At 47.8% G+C, this 18,510-nt stretch overlaps 1 protein-coding gene across 16 annotated transcripts in view; it reads left to right on the forward strand.

The window, feature by feature from the left end:
* Positions 1 to 18,510, forward strand: part of Arsg (arylsulfatase G) — a 150,928-nt gene that overhangs the window by 90,515 nt on the left and 41,903 nt on the right. For 14 of the 16 annotated variants that reach the window (XR_005489859.2, XM_063269225.1, XM_008768369.3 and 11 more), the window contains 3 exons: positions 1,955 to 2,151; positions 3,180 to 3,260; positions 14,914 to 15,022. Coding sequence is in view for 15 of the 16 variants with exons in the window: in XM_063269225.1 (XP_063125295.1) it covers positions 1,955 to 2,151; positions 3,180 to 3,260; positions 14,914 to 15,022 (387 nt within the window). In the remaining variant the exon portion in view is untranslated. Of the gene's footprint in view, positions 1 to 1,954; positions 2,152 to 3,179; positions 3,261 to 6,168; positions 6,886 to 13,274; positions 14,577 to 14,913; positions 15,023 to 18,510 lie in introns of those variants that run through there. The other 2 variants (XM_039086177.2, XM_039086176.2) reach the window with 2 other exon arrangements.

Consider the following 18,510-nt stretch of genomic DNA (forward strand, 5'->3'; position numbering starts at 1 on the left):
AGCTTCAAGAGCTGGAACCTAGGGTATCATCATCATCATCATCATCATCATCATCATCATCATCATCATCATCATCATCACTAATCTCCCTTTTCCTTACCCTGGTCTGTAAGTGCTGGGTGGCATCTGGAGTGGAAAGGAAGGTGGAGAGGGAACGTGACCATGGCGACGTAGGGAGAGGAGTAACCCACCGAGCACCTCTCCAGCCCCGCCTCGAGAAATTTTTACCACAGCCCCGTATACACGTACACAAAATAGGTACAAACCAAACACGTACCGGTGATAAATCACAAAAGGACCATTTTCAAACAACCCGGTGGCGTGCGGGTTAATTTAAGCATTCGTTCAAGATGAAACGCGCTTGTCGCCTTTACGGGAAGAAGTAAATCCTCTGTGGCGTATGCAGCACCAAGTGGCAGAAGTGCGTGTAGTTAGCATTTTAGAAATGACCTAGAAGCCTGTCCTGATGTTGAGCCAAATTCATCGGGTGATATGTAAAAAGTAAAAAGAGACTCAGTCAGCAACTCAAAAAGCTTTTATAAAAATGTATTTTTATTGTGTACATTTGCCTGCATATACACTCATGTGCAGTCCCTATGGAGGCCAGAAGAGGCTGTCAGGGCCCGGTGGTGGTGGTGGTGTCATCAGAGGTTAAACTTCAGGCCTTACTGTATATCAGGCAAGAATTCTACCCTTTAGTCACATCCCCAGGCCACTTTTTTTCCTTTTCCTTTTCAGACAGGGCCCCGCTCAATGTTCTAGGCTGGTCTTGGTCTCACTATGTAGCTCAGTCAGGCTTTGAACTCTCGACCTTTTCACCCCAGTTTCTCAAGCAGCTGAGATTACAGGCCTGCCCCCATGGGACCGGCGAGACTTTGCTTGGCCACGCCAGCTCCCTCAAGCCTTTCATTCTGAATTTGCCAGAGGGATCAGGTTAGGGTAGGACAGAACCTTGATCTAATGTCTGTCTCCTGTGGTCACATGTCGTGTGTAGCCTTTGCTACCCTGCCTAAGCTCCAGGAACAGGCAGTGCTACCAGCCCCTGGCTAGAGAATATCGGATCCTCATATGAAAAACACAGACACACACAGTTGTTCAATTTCAAAGTGCTTTACTGGCTCAACTGCTGGGCACCTCCAATTTACCTTGGCTAGCATGCCCTTCCCAGAACCCCCAGCGCAGCATCCTAAGTCTGCACTCACCTTCAGTTGCTCCACCACCTTCAGTCCCAGCTCAACATCCACCACCTCCTGCCTGTAGAAGCAGCCCGTAGCCACTCTGCCTGAGATCTCACTTGGTCGGTTGGCTTTTTTCTCTCTGAAGCATGACAAACTACCCCCGCCCCCTCTCTCCTGCATCCCGCTTGCCTTTGGGGACCCAGAAGTCCTGCCTATTCCTTCCACCTAGCAATTAGCCTGTGGCATATTTGCTAATAGATAAAGAACCAACTGGGGAACAGGACCTTAGCCTCAGAACTATTCCTACGCCCACACGCATCTTGGGATTCTTTGTGGCTTTATCTCCTGGAACATGGTGGTCCAGATGCTTGGGCTTGAAAGTGCAGCTCAGAGGCAGACTTAAGTTTAAATCCAGGCTGTTTATTACTAGAGGCATAGCCCTGAAGGAAGTCCTTCAATCCCTCTAGGTTTCCGATTCATTGCCTAAAAGGAGAAACTGGGGCTATCCTGAGGATGGACTTAGACACGAGTCCTGTGTCATAGCTCTTACTATTACAGAACAGTAACATTCATTATGGTGCATTAATTTTCTAATCAGCTAGCCACACAACTTCCACATTTTCTTAGAATTAGCAAATGAACTATCCATGAGCCCACGGGCCGGTCCTGTCCTGCCGTGGGTGGTGGTGGAGTTTCTCTGAAGTCGGGAAGGACAGCTGAGACCCTGGACAAAACCAACCTCCTACAGAGGCTCTGAGTTTTCTCATTTATTCCAGCACCAGTGGGAGACCCTTCCTGCTCTATGTGGGCCTGGCCCACATGCACGTGCCTTTGTCTGTAACTCCACCGTTGGCCAACCCACAGAGCCAAAGGCTGTACCGTGCAAGTCTCCAAGAGATGGACAGTCTGGTAGGGCAGATCAAGGACAAAGTGGACCACGTGGCAAAAGAAAACACACTCCTCTGGTTTGCAGGTAAGGTAGAAATGTCCAACTGATCTGGCTGGGATCTAAAATAGAACCACACAATATAATTCACTGTGAACTCAGGGCCCTGATGGTACTCATTTGCCTGAACACTGAGCATGTTGTCCACAAGACCGAATCCCAAGAAAGGTTTGTGCTGACAGAGCATGGACTTTGCTGGCCCCACAGATGTTGACTAGGACCCTCTGACTATTCACTCTTCTTGTTACCGGTCATATCTGTAGTCAGGGGGCCCCAGAAGAACTGAATTAACTCATATGTAGCTAGGTATGGTAGTGCATAATGCTTTTTAGAATTCTAGCACTTCAGAGTCTAAGGCATAATTTCCAGTTCAAGGCCATGGTGGGCAGTATAGTAAATTCGAGGCTACTCTGGGCTATATACAGCAAGACTCAGAAAAATCTAAAGGTAGGTGTGTGTGTGTGTGTGTGTGTGTGTGTGTGTGTGTGTGTGTGTGTGTGTGTTGGTGGGGGCATTCCATAGATATTTTGTCTCGGGTTTTCATGTAGGATGGTGGCAGCTACTTTGGATTAAGTTGAGACCTAGTTTTGAATATGTGCTGCTGGGAGAGTTGAATCTACCCCAGCGATACTGTGAGGTTGAAGGATGTTGGATGTGGATCTAGGTGTATCAGGGATGCTCAGTGAGCAGTTGCTGGGCTGAGGTTAATGACAGTAATGGACTGCTAAGTGGGATGCAAGAGCAGAGGTTAGGGATGGAGCTCACCGGGTCAGGGCAAGCCCCCTCTCACTTCACTAGTAGAGATGGGTTCACTGACAGAGTTTTAGCTGAGTGGGGATGTAGAAGCCCAGCACTTGGGAAGCAAAGGAAGGGGAGTCCATGGCTCCACCATGCACTGACAGCCATGTCTTCTAGAAACACTTTACATGTAAGAAATCATGGTTGTCCTTTTGTCCGAGGCCTGCTGTGCACAGGGTTATGACCAGAGAGGGGGTCAGAAGAGGTGTCTCTCAGAGACCCACTGACCATCTCCTGTTTCTTTTTCTGGTTTCCAGGAGACAACGGCCCGTGGGCTCAGAAGTGCGAGCTGGCAGGCAGCATGGGCCCCTTCTCCGGATTGTGGCAAACCCATCAAGGTATTGGGGAACCTCGTTCAGTGTGATTAGATCCCATTTGGGAAGCCAAGTGTGTCCTGTTATGAAGCAGGGACATAGTGGCTCGCCAGCCACCAACTCTCAGGGAAGAAGAAACAGGCTGGCACAGGGAGAAAGGGTGTATCCAGTATAGTCTCTCTCTGTCCTTACTCTCTACTCTTCCCTCAAAGGACAAACCAGTCCATAAGCCTTCCAGTCCATAGGCTTTGCCTTAATTCATTTAGCTGCCTGCATTTTCCTTCTCTGTCCCTTCACGTCTCTCCCCCAACCCGTACCACTCAACCGTTAGTTCACACCATCCATTCAAGAAATATTTAGCGCACAATTCCATAAGGTCGGGATTTGGTCCTGCTGTTATTTTGTTTGGCAGGGTCTCAATATGTGGCCTTGGCTGGCCTAGAACTTACTATGTAGATCAGGCTGGCCTTGAATTCACAGAGGTCCTCCTGCACCTGCCTCTGGAGTGCTGGGTTAATTGTTTGCCACCACGGCCAGAGCCTTTGCAAATGTACTGTGTGTGTGTGTGTGTGTGTATATATATATATATATATATATATATATATATATATATATATATATATATACCATCTCTAAATCTTATAACAATGGAAGGTGACAGCAATGGCTTCACTTACACATGAAAAGAGGATCCCAAAGAAATGGAGTCACGTGCCCAGGGTCACATAGTTGATGAGAAGAATCCGGGTTCGCCTCTGTATTTAAAGTTGGTGCTAACTCCACACACCCAGCGGTCTCCTACGGTCATTATTGGTTCCGTGTAAACATACTTGAGCCTGAAACTCAACTACCATCTGTTCTGGAAATGTTTCCAACAAGGAAGGACCTTACCTACTGAGGGAGTAGCCACACTGGGGACAGTCTGGTGTGTGGAGCAATGGTTTGAAAATGTCCATATGTCTCTTGATGCACAGACGCCTCCTGGAAGCTTTTGTTTTAGGGCACTCGTTAGCCAAGGGCACACAGGGCATGTACATGATGCTCATTGCAGTGGGTCAGAGAATTAGCTGGACACAGTTTAAATATTCAGCAAGGCGAGCGTTTAGAGGAGTTATGTCCATTTAGAGGAACCACCAAAGAAACAGTAAGTGGATGGACCTTGATTGACTTGGAAGTATTTACTTTAAATATTTTTCAGTGGTTGAAACCATAAAGTACTATGCAAAGCATGGGCACGTGCTTTGCATAACTGCTTTGTGCAAATTGTAGCTTTATTACATAGAAGTAAGCTCACGTCTTCTCAGAAATGTCCTGAACGAGGTCCTACAACTACAGGAAATTAGTGGTGATTCCTCTCTGAGTTTAAGAGGGAGTTTACATGTGATTGGTAATCCTTCCCTCAGGTGATGAACTGTTACTGTTTCATAAAAAAGAAACAAAGAAACTAAGAGGAACTGGAGGTGTATCCCAGGGTCAGCAATGTGAGTTTGCCATACAGCACTGAAAAATAAACATGAAAGTTTTATTGGGACAAACACGGAACGGGGCTATACTCAGTCTCTAGAGTGCTTGCCCAATGTGTAGCTCCATCAATAGGGTGCTTGCCCAGCATGAGCTCAGTTGGTAGGGTGCTTGCCCAGCGTGTAACTCAGTCTTTTGTTCAATCTCCAGCATCACATAAACCAAGTGTGGTAGTGTGTGCCTGTGTCTGTAATCTCAGTACCCAGAAGGTGGGGGCAGGAGGAACAGAAGTTTATGGTCACCCTCGACCCCATATAGTAAGTTCTAGGCCAGCTGGGATATCTGTGACATTGTCTCAAAACACCAATAAAAACCGAAACAAGCCCTTCTTTGAGCATTTGCTTAGCACCTGCTGTTTCCTGTTCTACCTAATTATTGGACATCTGTTGTATGCCAGGAGCAGAAATTTCCCCCAAGGAAACAAAGATTAACAAAACCTCTGACCTGAAGGAATCCGGGCCCATGATAGCACTTCTCAGGCTGCCTTAAGTAGACAGGACAAGATCCTGTGGGGGATCTTGCTAAAATGAAGTTTCAACCTAAGAGGTCATCAGTTGATGATGCCAGTTTTGCATTTCTGTGCCACTCCACGACAACATTGATATCACTGGCCACTTTGAGAACCACCAGCCTAGAACACTGTTGTCTATGATACCTGAACCTGTAATTTATATCTCTGGACCTATGGCTCCCAAGTTGGGCATGGTGGTACAGTGCTTGTAATTTTAACACTCAGGACACTGAGGCAGAAGGATTGCCACCAGTTGGAGGTCAGCCTGGGCTCCGTAGTAAGTTCAAAGTCAGCCTGAGACATGTAAGGAAACTGTCTCGAAGTCAGTCAGCCTGAGACATGTAAGGACACTGTCTCAAAAAGCCAGACAAGGAGCAGGGATAACAACAACCACAGTGTTTAAAAACAAAACCAACCCATTGTTCCCTGGGTTACCTATGTGAATTCTTCACAGGAAAAGGATCCCAGCAGAGTGTGTGTGTGTGTGTGTGTGTGTGTGTGTGTGTGTGTGTGTGGTGTGTATGTGTCTGGGTGTGTTTGTGTGTTTGTGTGTGTGTGTGTGTGTGTTTGGGTGTGTGTGTGTCTGGGTATGTGTCCATGTGTGTGTATGCTTGCGTGTGTGTGTGATGGTATATCTCACATGTGTATGCTCATGTATGTGTCAGTGTGTGCTCATACATGTGCTCATGTGTGTATGTGTCTACTATGAAGCCCCAGTTACCTTGAATTCAAGCTTCTCCTGCATTTGCCCCATGAACTCTGAGATCATAGGTATGTGTTACCATATCCAGTCAGCTAAGCATTATTCACAAGGGAAGCAGAATTGGGATCTTCAACATTCAAGGAATGCTAGAATTGGGATAGAACTTGAAATGTATATTCCTACTCACTTTCCCGTAGGTGGCGGAGGCTGAGGAGATCTGCTCCAGGCCAGATGGTAATGGAAGAAGGTCAAGTGATCTGGGTTCATGCCACAGCCCATGTGACTGTGGTTGCTCCCACCTTTCAAAACCTGATCGTTGCTTAGCTGTCTGGAAAATCCCGTGTTGTTTCTTGACTACATGGTTGTCAAGGAAAACATCGTTAGCCCCCCTGAATCACTCTAAAGCAGGAGGGGGAGGGATGGAGAGATAAGAAGCCCTATCGGCTTGGGAGCTCCGCTTAACAATGAAATCGGACAGGGAGCTTTGTTCTTCCCTGTTGGGAGGTGAGAGACCCTCTTCATTACTCAAGTAGAATCAGACAGAGGCTTTGCACAGGCACCCAGTGTGGTGTGTGCGATTCCTGAGAACTCCCCGAGACTCACTTTCTTTATTTACAGCAGAATCTACCTGGGCCTTCCTCTCTGAATGGAGGCTGGGCAAGCCCTCGGAAGGACTTTCCTACAGAGCTACCAGACAAATGATGTATGGATGACCTCCCAGTGTTTCGAGACCTTGACTTGGGAAACTACTCAGAGCTGGGGTCAGCTACCTTCTTGTTACACTGTTTTGGGCTGACAAATTTTATGACTTGTGGTCATCTGTGGGCACGACACTTGAATTGGTGAGGGCGTCAGAGCTGAGTGAAAACACTCTCTTGTTTTCAAAGTTCTCAAAGTCAACCTTGCCTGGAAAATTTGTCAGAGTATCTCTCTTCTCCCCACGCCGAACTCTATTCAGCTCCCTGTCCATGATTCCAAGCCCCCTTTTCTCTCACCGCCTGGATACGCTGCAGGGAACCAACTTGGGAAAGCCTGGTGGGAGCCTTCCTGTAGTGGAAGGGAGCTGTGAGTAAAGAACTGGGTCCCCCTGGACCACCTGCTCCTCCTGACCTGGGAAGCCCACACTCCCACCCTCACCCCAGTCTCAAGAGCCCACGAAAGGGAAGACAGTGTTTTATCAACAGAGTAGGACAAACAGTCCTGAGAGCCTTGCTTCTCTCTCCCCAAGCCAACTTGCTGCGTCAGACCACGTGCTACCTTCCCTTGTTCCCAGGCCCCCTCCACCCCCGCACCCTCATCTTCCTTTTCTTTCTTGGCTAGTCCGTCCAGCTCAGCTGATGCGATGAGGCAGCGTCTCCTGGAGTCATCTTTTTACCCTGCGCTAGAGTAAGGATGCTCCTGCCATCTTGGAATGAAGAGAGACTGAACAGGGTGTGTGTGTGTGTGTGTGTGTGTGTGTGTGTGTGTGTGAGAGAGAGAGAGAGAGAGAGAGAGAGAGAGAGACGGAGAGAGACACAGAGACACAGAGAATGTGTATGAGAGTGTGTGTGTGTGTGTGTGTGTGTGTGTGTGAGAGAGAGAGAGAGAGACAGACAGACAGACAGACAGACAGACAGACACAGGCACAGACACAGAGACACAGAGAATGTGCATGAGAGAGAGAGTGTGTGTGTGAAAGAGAGAGAGACAGAGACAGAGAGACAGACACAGAGACACAGAAAATGTGCATGAGAGAGCTCGTATGTGTGCGTGTGTGTGTGACAGAGAGACAGAGAGAATGTGCGAGAGAGAGAGAGAGAGAGGGAGAGAGAGAGAGAGAGAGAGAGGGGGGGGGAGAATGAATCACGAGCACACATGCACAGGCTGCAAATCAGGCTGACCTTCTCTCAATGAAAGAGAACCTGACTGTCCCCATGCTCCAGTCACCTGCCTGTTCAGGAAGTCTGACTTCTAGCCTATCCCACTGAACCTGGCTTCTGCCAGGTCCAGAATCTATACCTTGTTTCCCCGCCCCATCTGACTGCTCCTCTGTCTGGAAAAAAATCTTCCTTTGTTTTATTTGAAGAGCAGAAGTGCTCCCTCCTCTCCTGTGGTGATGAGAAAACAGTTAACTTGGCATCATCTGCATTTCTAAGAGACGCTGCTTGTCTGCAGTCTGGTCCTACCCGGCCGTTGCATAAACCTTCACACGGGGATACAGATCTCTTGGCATCCGGGTCCTCCTGTCCAGTTGTGGGATTAAAGTGAAGGTGGAGAAAGGTCAGAGATAGAGACAATGTATATAAGTTGATAGAGTTGGCCAGGAACTGTTAGCTGCTGGGTCTAGCTCAGATATGGTTCGATGGTAAGAACTCTGTGGGAGTTGAAGTCTCTTTTCCTAGCCTTTAGTCACTGGCTTGTTGTAATGTTCCAGTCACCAGACTTAGGACCACCTCAGCCCAGCCATAGGTCTGGATCCCACTGAAGCCCGGCTTCTCTGTGCTTTTAGGAAACTAGTATTCTATGGATATCCTTGGAAGGATATATATATTTACATTTAGGAAGGAAACTTGCCTCTTTGGATGGTTGTATAGGATGCCTGTCCTTCAGTAGGCTTCTTTAGAAACCGCAAACGGAGATGCCAGTGTGGGACAAGCAAGTCAGATAAAGGACTGAGGGTTCACAACTGCCACCTGCAGACAGAAATCTGGCAAACTGGCCCCATCCATGATGCTCAAAAATTATTTAAGAAGGAGATTATCAGATATGCCGGTAACTGTTCCCACAGCCTTGTGAGATAAGTAAAGTCGTTTTCTGCTGCATGGCTACAAGATGGAGATTGAGGAGGTTATGAATTCTACCCAAGTCTATCTGATTGAAAGGAGGGGCCCCCGAGCCAGGACTTGGATCTGCTAAGTTCTAAAGGTGCCCTTCTGACCACGCCCTCCATTTACCTCAAAATCGGGTTCCTAGACCATTGCCAACATTATCATCATCTAGAGTCTGGATCCTTCTTTCTGCTTTTCATGCTTCCTAGTCAATCAGAGAATCAGAGTTTCTGGGGGAGAGAACCCAGAAATCTGAGTGTTTGAAAAAAACACTTTTGTATATTTCGTGTGTGTGTGTGTGTGCATGTGTGTGTGCGTGTGTGTGTGCATGTGTGTAAAAGGAGAGAGAGAGAGAGAGAATGAGAATGCCTGTACTACCATGGTACCCATGTCAGAAGATAACTTGCAGGAGTCAGGTCTCTCTCCTTTCACCGTCCAGATCCTGGGGATTGAATTCAGCTGATTAGGCTCAGCCACAAGCTCCTTAGCCACTGAGATAGCGACCTTCAGGAGTCCTAGGGGTAGAACTCAGGTCTTCGGGGTTCGAGGCAAGCACCCCTAATCAGGGAGCCACCTCGCCGCTTCAGAAGTCCGTATTTTACAGGAGCTTTTGTCTGGCCGTGCTCCTGGATGAAGAGAGCTGCTTGCTTTCCTGACTCAGTGAAACATGGTAGTTGGACCCTTTCCGGGAACGGACGCTTGCTGTTCCTAGGCGTGGGCAGCAGGGAGTCTTGGTCAGCTTGCCCCTGCCGTGATACATTGCGGAATGGCACTTTGCTTCTGAGGCCAGGGTGGGAAGAACAAGTAAGCAACTTTATGAATCATGGTTCTGTTTATGTTTTGGTTGCTGAGGCTAAATATTTATTGCTTTAAGTAAGAGGTTCTGCTTTAATTAGAGTCATAACTAACCACAAATGCATTGAAATACAGTGTCACGGCCGTAGACAAGCATCTCTGGACAGAAAGCCAAATAGAGCTCACACTTTTAATGTACCGGAGCCATGGATCAAAGTACTGAAGCTTATCTAGATTTACAAATAGCTTTCCCAAATCAAAAAGTGCGTAGAAGTTTATAAGCTGTGGACTTAGATGTTTTTCCGCTGTTAACTAATGAAGTCATGGTTACGATGCTACGGCATTAGGGATAAAGGTGTGGCCCATTTAAAGCCTGTGGTTAAAAAGCACACAAGGCTGGGGAGATCACTCAGTCAGTAAAAATGCTCACTTTGCAAGCATGAAGACCCAAGTTTTCCCTGGAGCCTGTTTTTAAAACGCTGCGTATAATGGGTCATGCTCACAATCCCAGCGCAGGGGAGGCAGAGACAAGCGGATCATCCTTCCTTCCCGTCTTACTTCCTAACAACTGAGTTCTGGCTCAAGTGAGAGAGCATGTCTCTGAAAATAAGGTAGATAGCCCCTGAAGAAGGTGCCCACGGTTGACCTCTAGTTGCTACTCCCCTCTTAGAGGCTTTGTGGTTGAGCCAATGGGGAGGCAGAGTGAAGTCAGCTGGCTTGGGTCTTCAAATCTGATGAGCTGGCTGCTGTGTGGTTAAAACAAAGGCTGATCCGGGAGAATCCTCAGCCATTCTCTTCCGCCATTGCTGTGCTTGGCTAGCAGTTCCTGGGTGCGTGTGTTGGGCGGGGCTTGCCAGCCAGCTCTTCATGAAATGGCACGGAAGTGTGAGGTTTTGAGTCACTGTGGGGCACCAAGGCCTCTGGGCATGAGGAGCAGGTGGTAGGGGCTGATGCAGAATGTAGAGCAGGAGTCAGACCTTACCTTTGCCCCCTCTTCCACACGGTCAAGCCAGCTGACCGGTCACAAATCGCCTGCTGGTGTGGCCCTGTCCTGAAGCCCACAGAAGGAGAAGGAAAGATGTCTCATAGAGTGGAGGGCTCGTGAGGCAGAGGAAAAGCCTGGGTGGTGACCACACTTTCTGAGTCCCAGCCGATTAAATTAGGTAAGGAGGGTGAAGTCTCAGTCGGGGCTTCTCCCTTCCTGACCTCCTCAGAATCTTAGGCCAATAAAAACTCAGCAATGTTGTGCTTCTGCCCGCCATGGCCCCAAAGCCGTAACTTCCTGATAATTCCCAGGTCCCCAGAGTGATCAGGAAACAGTCCAGATCTTACTAATCAGTGGAGGTGAAAGGTCAGAAATGAGTTGGTCATAGGTCAGGTCTACTGAGGGGTTAATTAATTAATTAAATTTAGAGACAGTATTTCACTCTGTAGATCAATCTGGCCTAGAATCCACCATATATCCCATGCTGACATTGAACTAGGAGTGATCCTCCTGTCTCAGATTTCTAAATGCTGGGCTTATAGGCATGAGCCATTGCGCCTGGTAGATTTTTCTCTCTTATTTGGAAATTAAGTGCTCTGAATGGGACAAGACAGCTTAGCTTTTCAGGGTCACAAAAAACACCAAAACCAAACAGGCGGACCTCTGGCCTCCACACCCACACTCATATGTACATACATCTCCACATGTATGTATACCTACATGTGAACAATCACATACAAAGGTGCACATAAGCTACATTTGGCTTTGAAGGGCATAGTGTCTGTTCCCCATTTAACCTGGGAATCAGTCCTGTCCAAGTTATGTTCCTGGGATAGCTTTATAAGATATTGGTGCCCCCACTCCAAATCAGGCCAACCAATCACAACCTCTAGGAGAAAGGCTTTACCATGGTGTTTTTAAAGAAGTGATTCTGACATGCATTTAGGATGTGGAATGCTATGCTAGAAGGTTTCATCGTTCAGAGTCCTGGCTGTGTAGTTTGATCTGGATTTTCTAGCTATTTAAATTCAGCCAGGGCTGGTGACACAATCCTGCTACCCCAGCTATTCCGGTGGCTGAGGAAGAAGATTTGACAATTTGAGAAAGCAGCCTAGGCTGCATAGTGAACTGAAGGCTAGCCCAGTCAACTTAGTGAGACCTTGTTTCAAAAGTAAGAATTAGAAAAAGGGTCAGGGCTGCAGATATAACTTAGACTCAGTGTTAGAGCACTTCGCTAGCACAGGAGAGGCCCCAAGTTCATGCCATACTGAAAAAAATGAACCTTTTAAGAGCATTTTTATTAGACAAAAATGGGGATCATAGTGTGTAGATGGTCATACAAGGGGTGATGAGATGGTTCAATGGATGAAGATGTTTGCAGTGGAGCCTAAACACCTAGGTTTGATGCTCACAACACACATGGTGAAAGAGGAGAACCAGATCCCAAAAGTTGTCCTATGACCTCCACGTGCAAATCTTGGTACACACAAGAGGACAGGCACATGCATGTGCACACATGCGGTGTGCGTGAGCACACACAAATAAATGTACAGTAGATTATCATCCAAATTTGATGATATTACACAGGAAAGCACTTAACCACGTACTTAGGATCATTTAGTCTGGTGTTTGATAAGGGATCAATTAGTAGATGGTGTTATGGTTACTGTTACTATTATCTTTAGCTTGGAATGAGGACTAAAATAGCTGACTAGAGGCATCTATTCTCTAGAGGCTGGGCTCAGTCTTTGTTTGCCAGCACCGGTAAACCAGAGGAAACCAGTTGGTAAGCACATGTGTCTGATAATAGCACCCCAGCACTTTGGGGGGGGGGTCTATGGAAGATACCAAAGAGATGTTTCTTCCTCCTAGAAGGACTGGTGAGAAACTGGGTTTTGGAGCAGAACAGTGTGTGTGTGTGTGTGTGTGTGTGTGTGTGTGTGTGTGTGTGTGTGTGTGTTGATCAATATTTACTTTGGTGATCGCTTGGCCACACTCAGGACTCAAGCTCAATTCCTTTGGCATACAAGGACTGTGGGACAGGGATCATTTGGATGGCTGGAACGTCTTTCAGTTAAAATTAGAACCTTAGGTGCAGCTGGATTCGCTGAACAGCTCCACCCACGTGGTGGTGTTGAGGGGCCTCTGCGGGCCAACCTTTTCTGCATCAGTTGCTGAACTTTCCACGGTGTTAACAGATACATTTGTTGCCAGTGCAGTTCCTTCTAACCCCTCCAGCTTCTGACCCTCTGCCGAGAGATGGCAAACACAGTGAAACTGTTTCCATTGAGAAACCCTTGGGGAAGGTCAGTGGTCTGCAAAGGGGCTGCTGCCCAAAGTGTCGTTGCGAACAGGTGTCCCTTTGCCTGTCACAGATCTGAGCTGCAGATCTCCTGCTTTCTGAGTAGCGGTAATGATTTACTAACTGAATCTAAAGCCTTGGCTTTGCCTGAGAATCTGGCCTCAAAGGTTAAGCGGGGCCCTTTGAATGTCGAGCATCACGGGCTATAAATTAAAGGGCCCCGTGTTTCCACCCACTCACACCAAAAGTGTCCACGCAGAGGTCCCTCCCAGGGCTGGAAAGACCCACAGATTCCCCAGCATGCGTCTGTATGTGTACTCACTGCTGCTTGGCCTTAAGCTGAAGCATTATCTTTCTGAACCCACGTGGAAACGTGTTTTATGCTCCCCCACAGTTCTGGATGCTCTCTTCCAGGTGCGTGAATAATCAGAGTGGTCTTGGGTGTTTTTGGAAGCAAAGGTTCCAGAGGAAAGGACACACCTTGAGAAACGCTGGATTAATCAAAGCCCTTTCCAGTCTGCTGGGTCTGGATTCAGTTGGTTTCTTTTTTCTTTTTTTTTTTTTTTTTCTTTTTTCTTTTTTTTCGGAGCTGGGGACCGAACCCAGGGCCTTGCACTTGCTAGGCAAGCGCTCTACCACATAAACAGTCCATAGGGTGGGAGTTGGCTTGTGTCCAGCTTCTTACGTCAGCTCCTTATATCAACACTCCGGAGTTCCTTATGTGCTAGTCCAGGAATTTGGAGCCTTTCCGGGATGGCTCACTGAGCCAGGGACATCAAAGGTTCCTTCTGTGGCAGTGAGAATACAGAGGGAGGAAGCCTTCATCCTGGTCACCTCAACTTCCCACCCACGATCACTTTTATTTATACCAGCCAAACTCGGGGAAGTCGCATGACCACAGTGTGTGTGAGCCACATACAGCACTTGTCTTGGAAGAACTTCTTACACGCGAACCTTGTGGAATCCCTGGCCTCTGGCTCAACCAGGGATAAGGGTGGAGTGTGTGTGTTGTGTGTGTTGTGTGTGGGGGCGGCGGAGCCCGTCATGGTTAATTCAATACAACATGTGTATTCAGGATGTTTTCATAAAACATGACCTCATCTCTTCCAGCCCACGGGCTGTCATTACATTGGTGGTCACTTTTGACTCGGCAACAAAAATAACGCCTCTCCTCATAGATTGCACATGGGGTATTCTTACCTCCCGCCAAGAGGCGGGCAATCAGAACCGTGACTGATAACTGCCTCATCAGAACGACTCACTGACTCAAGGAAAAACAAAGCAAACCAAAATAAATTCGCACAAGACCAGCCAGGCACTGGGTGGATTAAACAGCTGAGGAGACTCCCTCTTCCAAAGAATTGTAGTTTTGACTTAATAGTTAGTACTAGCCTCATGCACGCTAGGTGGGTGTGGACAGTTTGTAGGGGTCCGTTCTCTCTCTCTTCGTCCTAATCAGACATGATCAACTGAAAGACAAATTCGTCTACTCAACAAAGGTCCCTTAAGTACCTGGGATGTCTTGGGTCTCACAGTGTGGAGACACACAGACATTGGGAATAAAATAACACACTTTAGAGTGGGGGATGTCATGAAAGGAATTAACAAAATTAACACTGTTATATATGATATATAGATATATATATGTGTGTGTGTATATATATGTATATATGGCTCTGTTTATATATGTTAAGTCCAATAAAATCAAAGGATGTTTGTCTGTGTTTGTTTTCACTTTGTTTTGTTTTAGTTTGGTTTGGTTTTTTTGAAACAAGTTTTCTCTGTGTGGGCCTGGCCATCCTGAGCTCACACTGTAGACCAGGCTAGCCTCAATCTCAGAGATTTGCCTGCCGCTGTCTCCTAAGTGCTGGGATTAAAGTCATGCACCAGCACTGCCTGGCTTTTTATTTAATTTTTTTTTTAGAACGACATACTTCTTTGTTGAAATTATTGGATATTCCTAGAGAGGGACTGTCTACCCACAGGCCATCTCTTAGCTGAAAAAGAGGCCTTGAGTTACTGATGTTCATAAAACAATGGCTTCTCCTCACAGGGGGAAGTCCAGCCAAGCAGACCACCTGGGAAGGTGGGCATCGGGTCCCAGCACTGGCTTACTGGCCTGGCAGAGTTCCAGTCAATGTTACCAGCACTGCCTTGTTAAGGTAGGAGATCTGAATGACCTTTGGCTGTGGGGGTTCAGAGCCAATGTGGGCAATGTGGGTGACTGGAGATCCCAGCAAACTCACTGCTCGTTGGTTACCTGTCTTGGGCAGGAATTCTGCGTCCTCCCGAGCTCTCACGACAGCAGTGTGGATTTGCCTGTGAAGCAATTTCATATGGCAAAGCAGGCTGCGAAGGGCCCAAGCCCTCTCCTGAGGATGATACTTGAGTCAATGAGGCGCCTTGCTGGTCTCTACCCCTCAGCTCTCATTCTTTAGCGTGTGCTAAAGAGAAAAGCAGCCAGAGATGGCAGCCAGAGGGAAGATCCCGTGAACTCTACTTATTCATCCCTGGGATTAGGATAGGTGTTCCAGGCGGCTTTGAGAAGCCTGTGCATCACTAGTGATCAAACGGCCCCAGGAAAGAAATACGGACACTGGAATGCCCTGGAGGCCAGGGAGGAGACAGGTGGCCCCAGTGGACTCAGAGGAAAAGAATTCATCGTTAGGGGAGGATGTCATCCAGCCCTGGGCAGCACAGCCTGCAGTTGTCTCCTCTAGGAACGCATTTAGATGGGAGCGTTCTGTGTGCGACCTCCCTCCAGTGTATTCATGCTAATAGATAAGGCCAGTTTCTCGGCAGGAATCCAGCTACAGTGGGTCTCTGGGGGCATTGCCACAAAAACTAAGGAACCCTGCTGTATAGCTAGGACCCCTCACCAAGTCATTTTAAAAAGTATTCATCTATATACTTAATGGGCGTGTGTGTGTGTGTGTGTGTGTGTGTGTGTGTGTGTGCCTATGTGCATACATGTAGAGAAACCAGACGTCAACCATTGGTGTATGTGTTCATGTACAGATCTCTCTCTCTCTCTCTCTCTCTCTCTGTGTGTGTGTGTGTGTGTGTGTGCCTATGTGCATATGTGTAGAGAAACCAGACATCAACCATTGGTGTATGTGTTCTTGTGCAGGTCTGTCTGTCTGTCTGTCTGTCTGTCTGTCTGTCTGTCTCTCTCTCTTTGTGTGTGTGTGTGTGTTCGTGTGTGCCTATGTGCATGTTTAGAGAAACCAGACATCAACCATTGGTGTATGTGTTCATGTGCAAGTCTCTCTCTCTCTCTCTCTCTCTCTCTCTCTCTCTCTCTCTCTTTCTGTGTGTGTGTGTGTGTGTGTGTGTGTGTGTGTGTTCGAGTGTGCCTATGTGCATATGTGTAGAGAAACTAGACATCAACCATTGGTGTATGTGTTCATGTGCAAGTCTCTCTCTCTCTCTCTCTCTCTCTCTCTCTCTCTCTCTCTCTCTCTGTGTGTGTGTGTATGTGTGTGTGTGTGTTCGAGTGTGCCTATGTGCATATGTGTAGAGAAACTAGACATCAACCATTGGTGTATGTGTTCATGTGCAAGTCTCTCACTCTCTCTCTCTCTCTGTGTGTGTATGTGTGTGTGTGTGTTCGAGTGTGCCTATGTGCATATGTGTAGAGAAACTAGACATCAACCATTGGTGTATGTGTTCATGTGCAAGTCTCTCTTTCTCTGTGTGTGTGTGTGTGTGTGTGTGTGTGTGTTCGAGTGTGCCTATGTGCATATGTGTAGAGAAACTAGACATCAACCATTGGTGTATGTGTTCATGTGCAAGTCTGTCTGTCTGTCTGTCTGTCTGTCTGTCTGTCTCTCTCTCTCTCTCTCTCTGTGTGTGTGTGTACATGCTTGTCTATAGAGAGGTCAGAGGCCAACTCCTGGTGTCATTCTTTGAAGCCACCCACCTTCTGTTTTCCTCTATGACTTTAATTTCTAAGACTTGTACGTGCGAGGGTGCTTTGTCCACGTGTGCTTGAGGTCAGCAGATGACATCAGATCTCTTGGAACTTAGAGCCACCGGAGCCATCATGTGGGTGCTGGGAACCAAACGCAGGTCCTCGGTAAGAGCAGTGAGTGCTGTTAATCTCCGAGACATCTCTCCAGCTCACCTTTCTCTTTGAGGCAGGGTCTCATTACAATCTGGTGGATCAATAGTTTGGTTAGGTATCTGGCCAGCCAGCCCCAGGGACACTCCTCTCTTTGCCTACACATCACTGAGACCACAAGAGCATGCTTCCACACCCAACTCTTTACATAAGTACCAGGGTTCAAACTCAGCTTGTATGACATGCTTGTATGGCAAACTTTACCAACTGTGCTATCTCCTGGGCCTGACTTCCCACTGATTCAGATGGGTCATTCCTGTCTGGGTTTGCCCTGTATTCACCAACACAGCACAACCTCCATAGAAGCACTTCCTCATGTCCTCAGAACAATACAGTCTGCCTGGTCGAGAGGTTCCCTGGCACCAACCTGATGGGTTCTGGCAGGAGAACAATGCCAACCAGAGGAAAGCGAGCATCGCCAGTGCTCTCTGACATCTCCAGACCCAGAGGGAAGGAAGGGAAGGAAGGGCTAAGACCAAAGCCAGGACCAGGAGGATCGAGCAGCTCTGACAGCCCAGGGGAGTGGGTATTACCTCAGCCAGCCCCCATCCCCTCAAGGGTTGTGGGTCATCCCTGGGCTATCAGGAGGGGGCAGCATGCAGTCTGTGGGAGCCAGCAGGTGTGACAACAACCACACAACTTGGGACCCGTGATGTCAGGCTGTCTGGAAGAGGGCCAGGAGGGCAGTTTTTTATAGATCTGACCGGGGTGTATCCAGACCGCTTATCAAGGGGGCAAGCGCTGGGCTGCACAGGCACAGATAACTCCATAGAGTCTTCAAAGCTTGGGGTTTCACTGCCAAAACATAGGCAGTGGCTTTTCATCTGAGAACTGTGTTTGTAGCTACCAGCAATTACAGCACCACAGTTGGCTATTGCCTCGTTGATCGTCAGAGGACAAGGGTGGAGGCCAAGGTTTGGTGACTAAAGAGAGTCCTTGGTAGAGATAGTGTTTTCCTGAGGGCCTCTTGGTACTTTATCAGAAGAAAACTATTGGAGCACGTCGGCCCCTCTCAGGACGTGTTCGGTGTGAAGTTGGTCTGGAGGGCAGCTGATCTCTCCCTCCTGTTCTTCTCCCAAGTTAATCTGTGCCAGTGAACACGTGAGTGGGTTGGGCTTCTTACTGCCTTTTCCTGTGGCCCCTCAGGTCAGCCCTAAGGGGGACGTGATTTTGATTCATGTCCTAGGATGGAGCGCTCACATTTCCCTGTGTGGGAGCCGGGATTTGTCACTGGTTCAAGTGCTTTGTCCTTTGGGGATAGAGGTCGTCCTTAGCGGAGGTAACTTCTTCATGGCCAGAGTTCCTTCAACTTCTACTCAAATGGCCCCAAGAAAGCATGGCGTCTTAAGATAGTCGGGTTAATATGTCTGTACTGTCACGAATACAGAAAATGTTATAAACAGAGTGCAGGGGTGTCAGGGAGGGGGCGGGGGAACATGACGGCTTAGCCTACAAACGTGACCTGAACTCCATCCCTGGGTCCCACATGGTGGAAGGAGGGAACTGAGTCCTGCATATTGTCATCTG

Source organism: Rattus norvegicus, chromosome 10 (assembly GCF_036323735.1).
Source record: "Rattus norvegicus strain BN/NHsdMcwi chromosome 10, GRCr8, whole genome shotgun sequence".
In the NCBI taxonomy this organism is placed as follows: domain Eukaryota; kingdom Metazoa; phylum Chordata; class Mammalia; order Rodentia; family Muridae; genus Rattus; species Rattus norvegicus.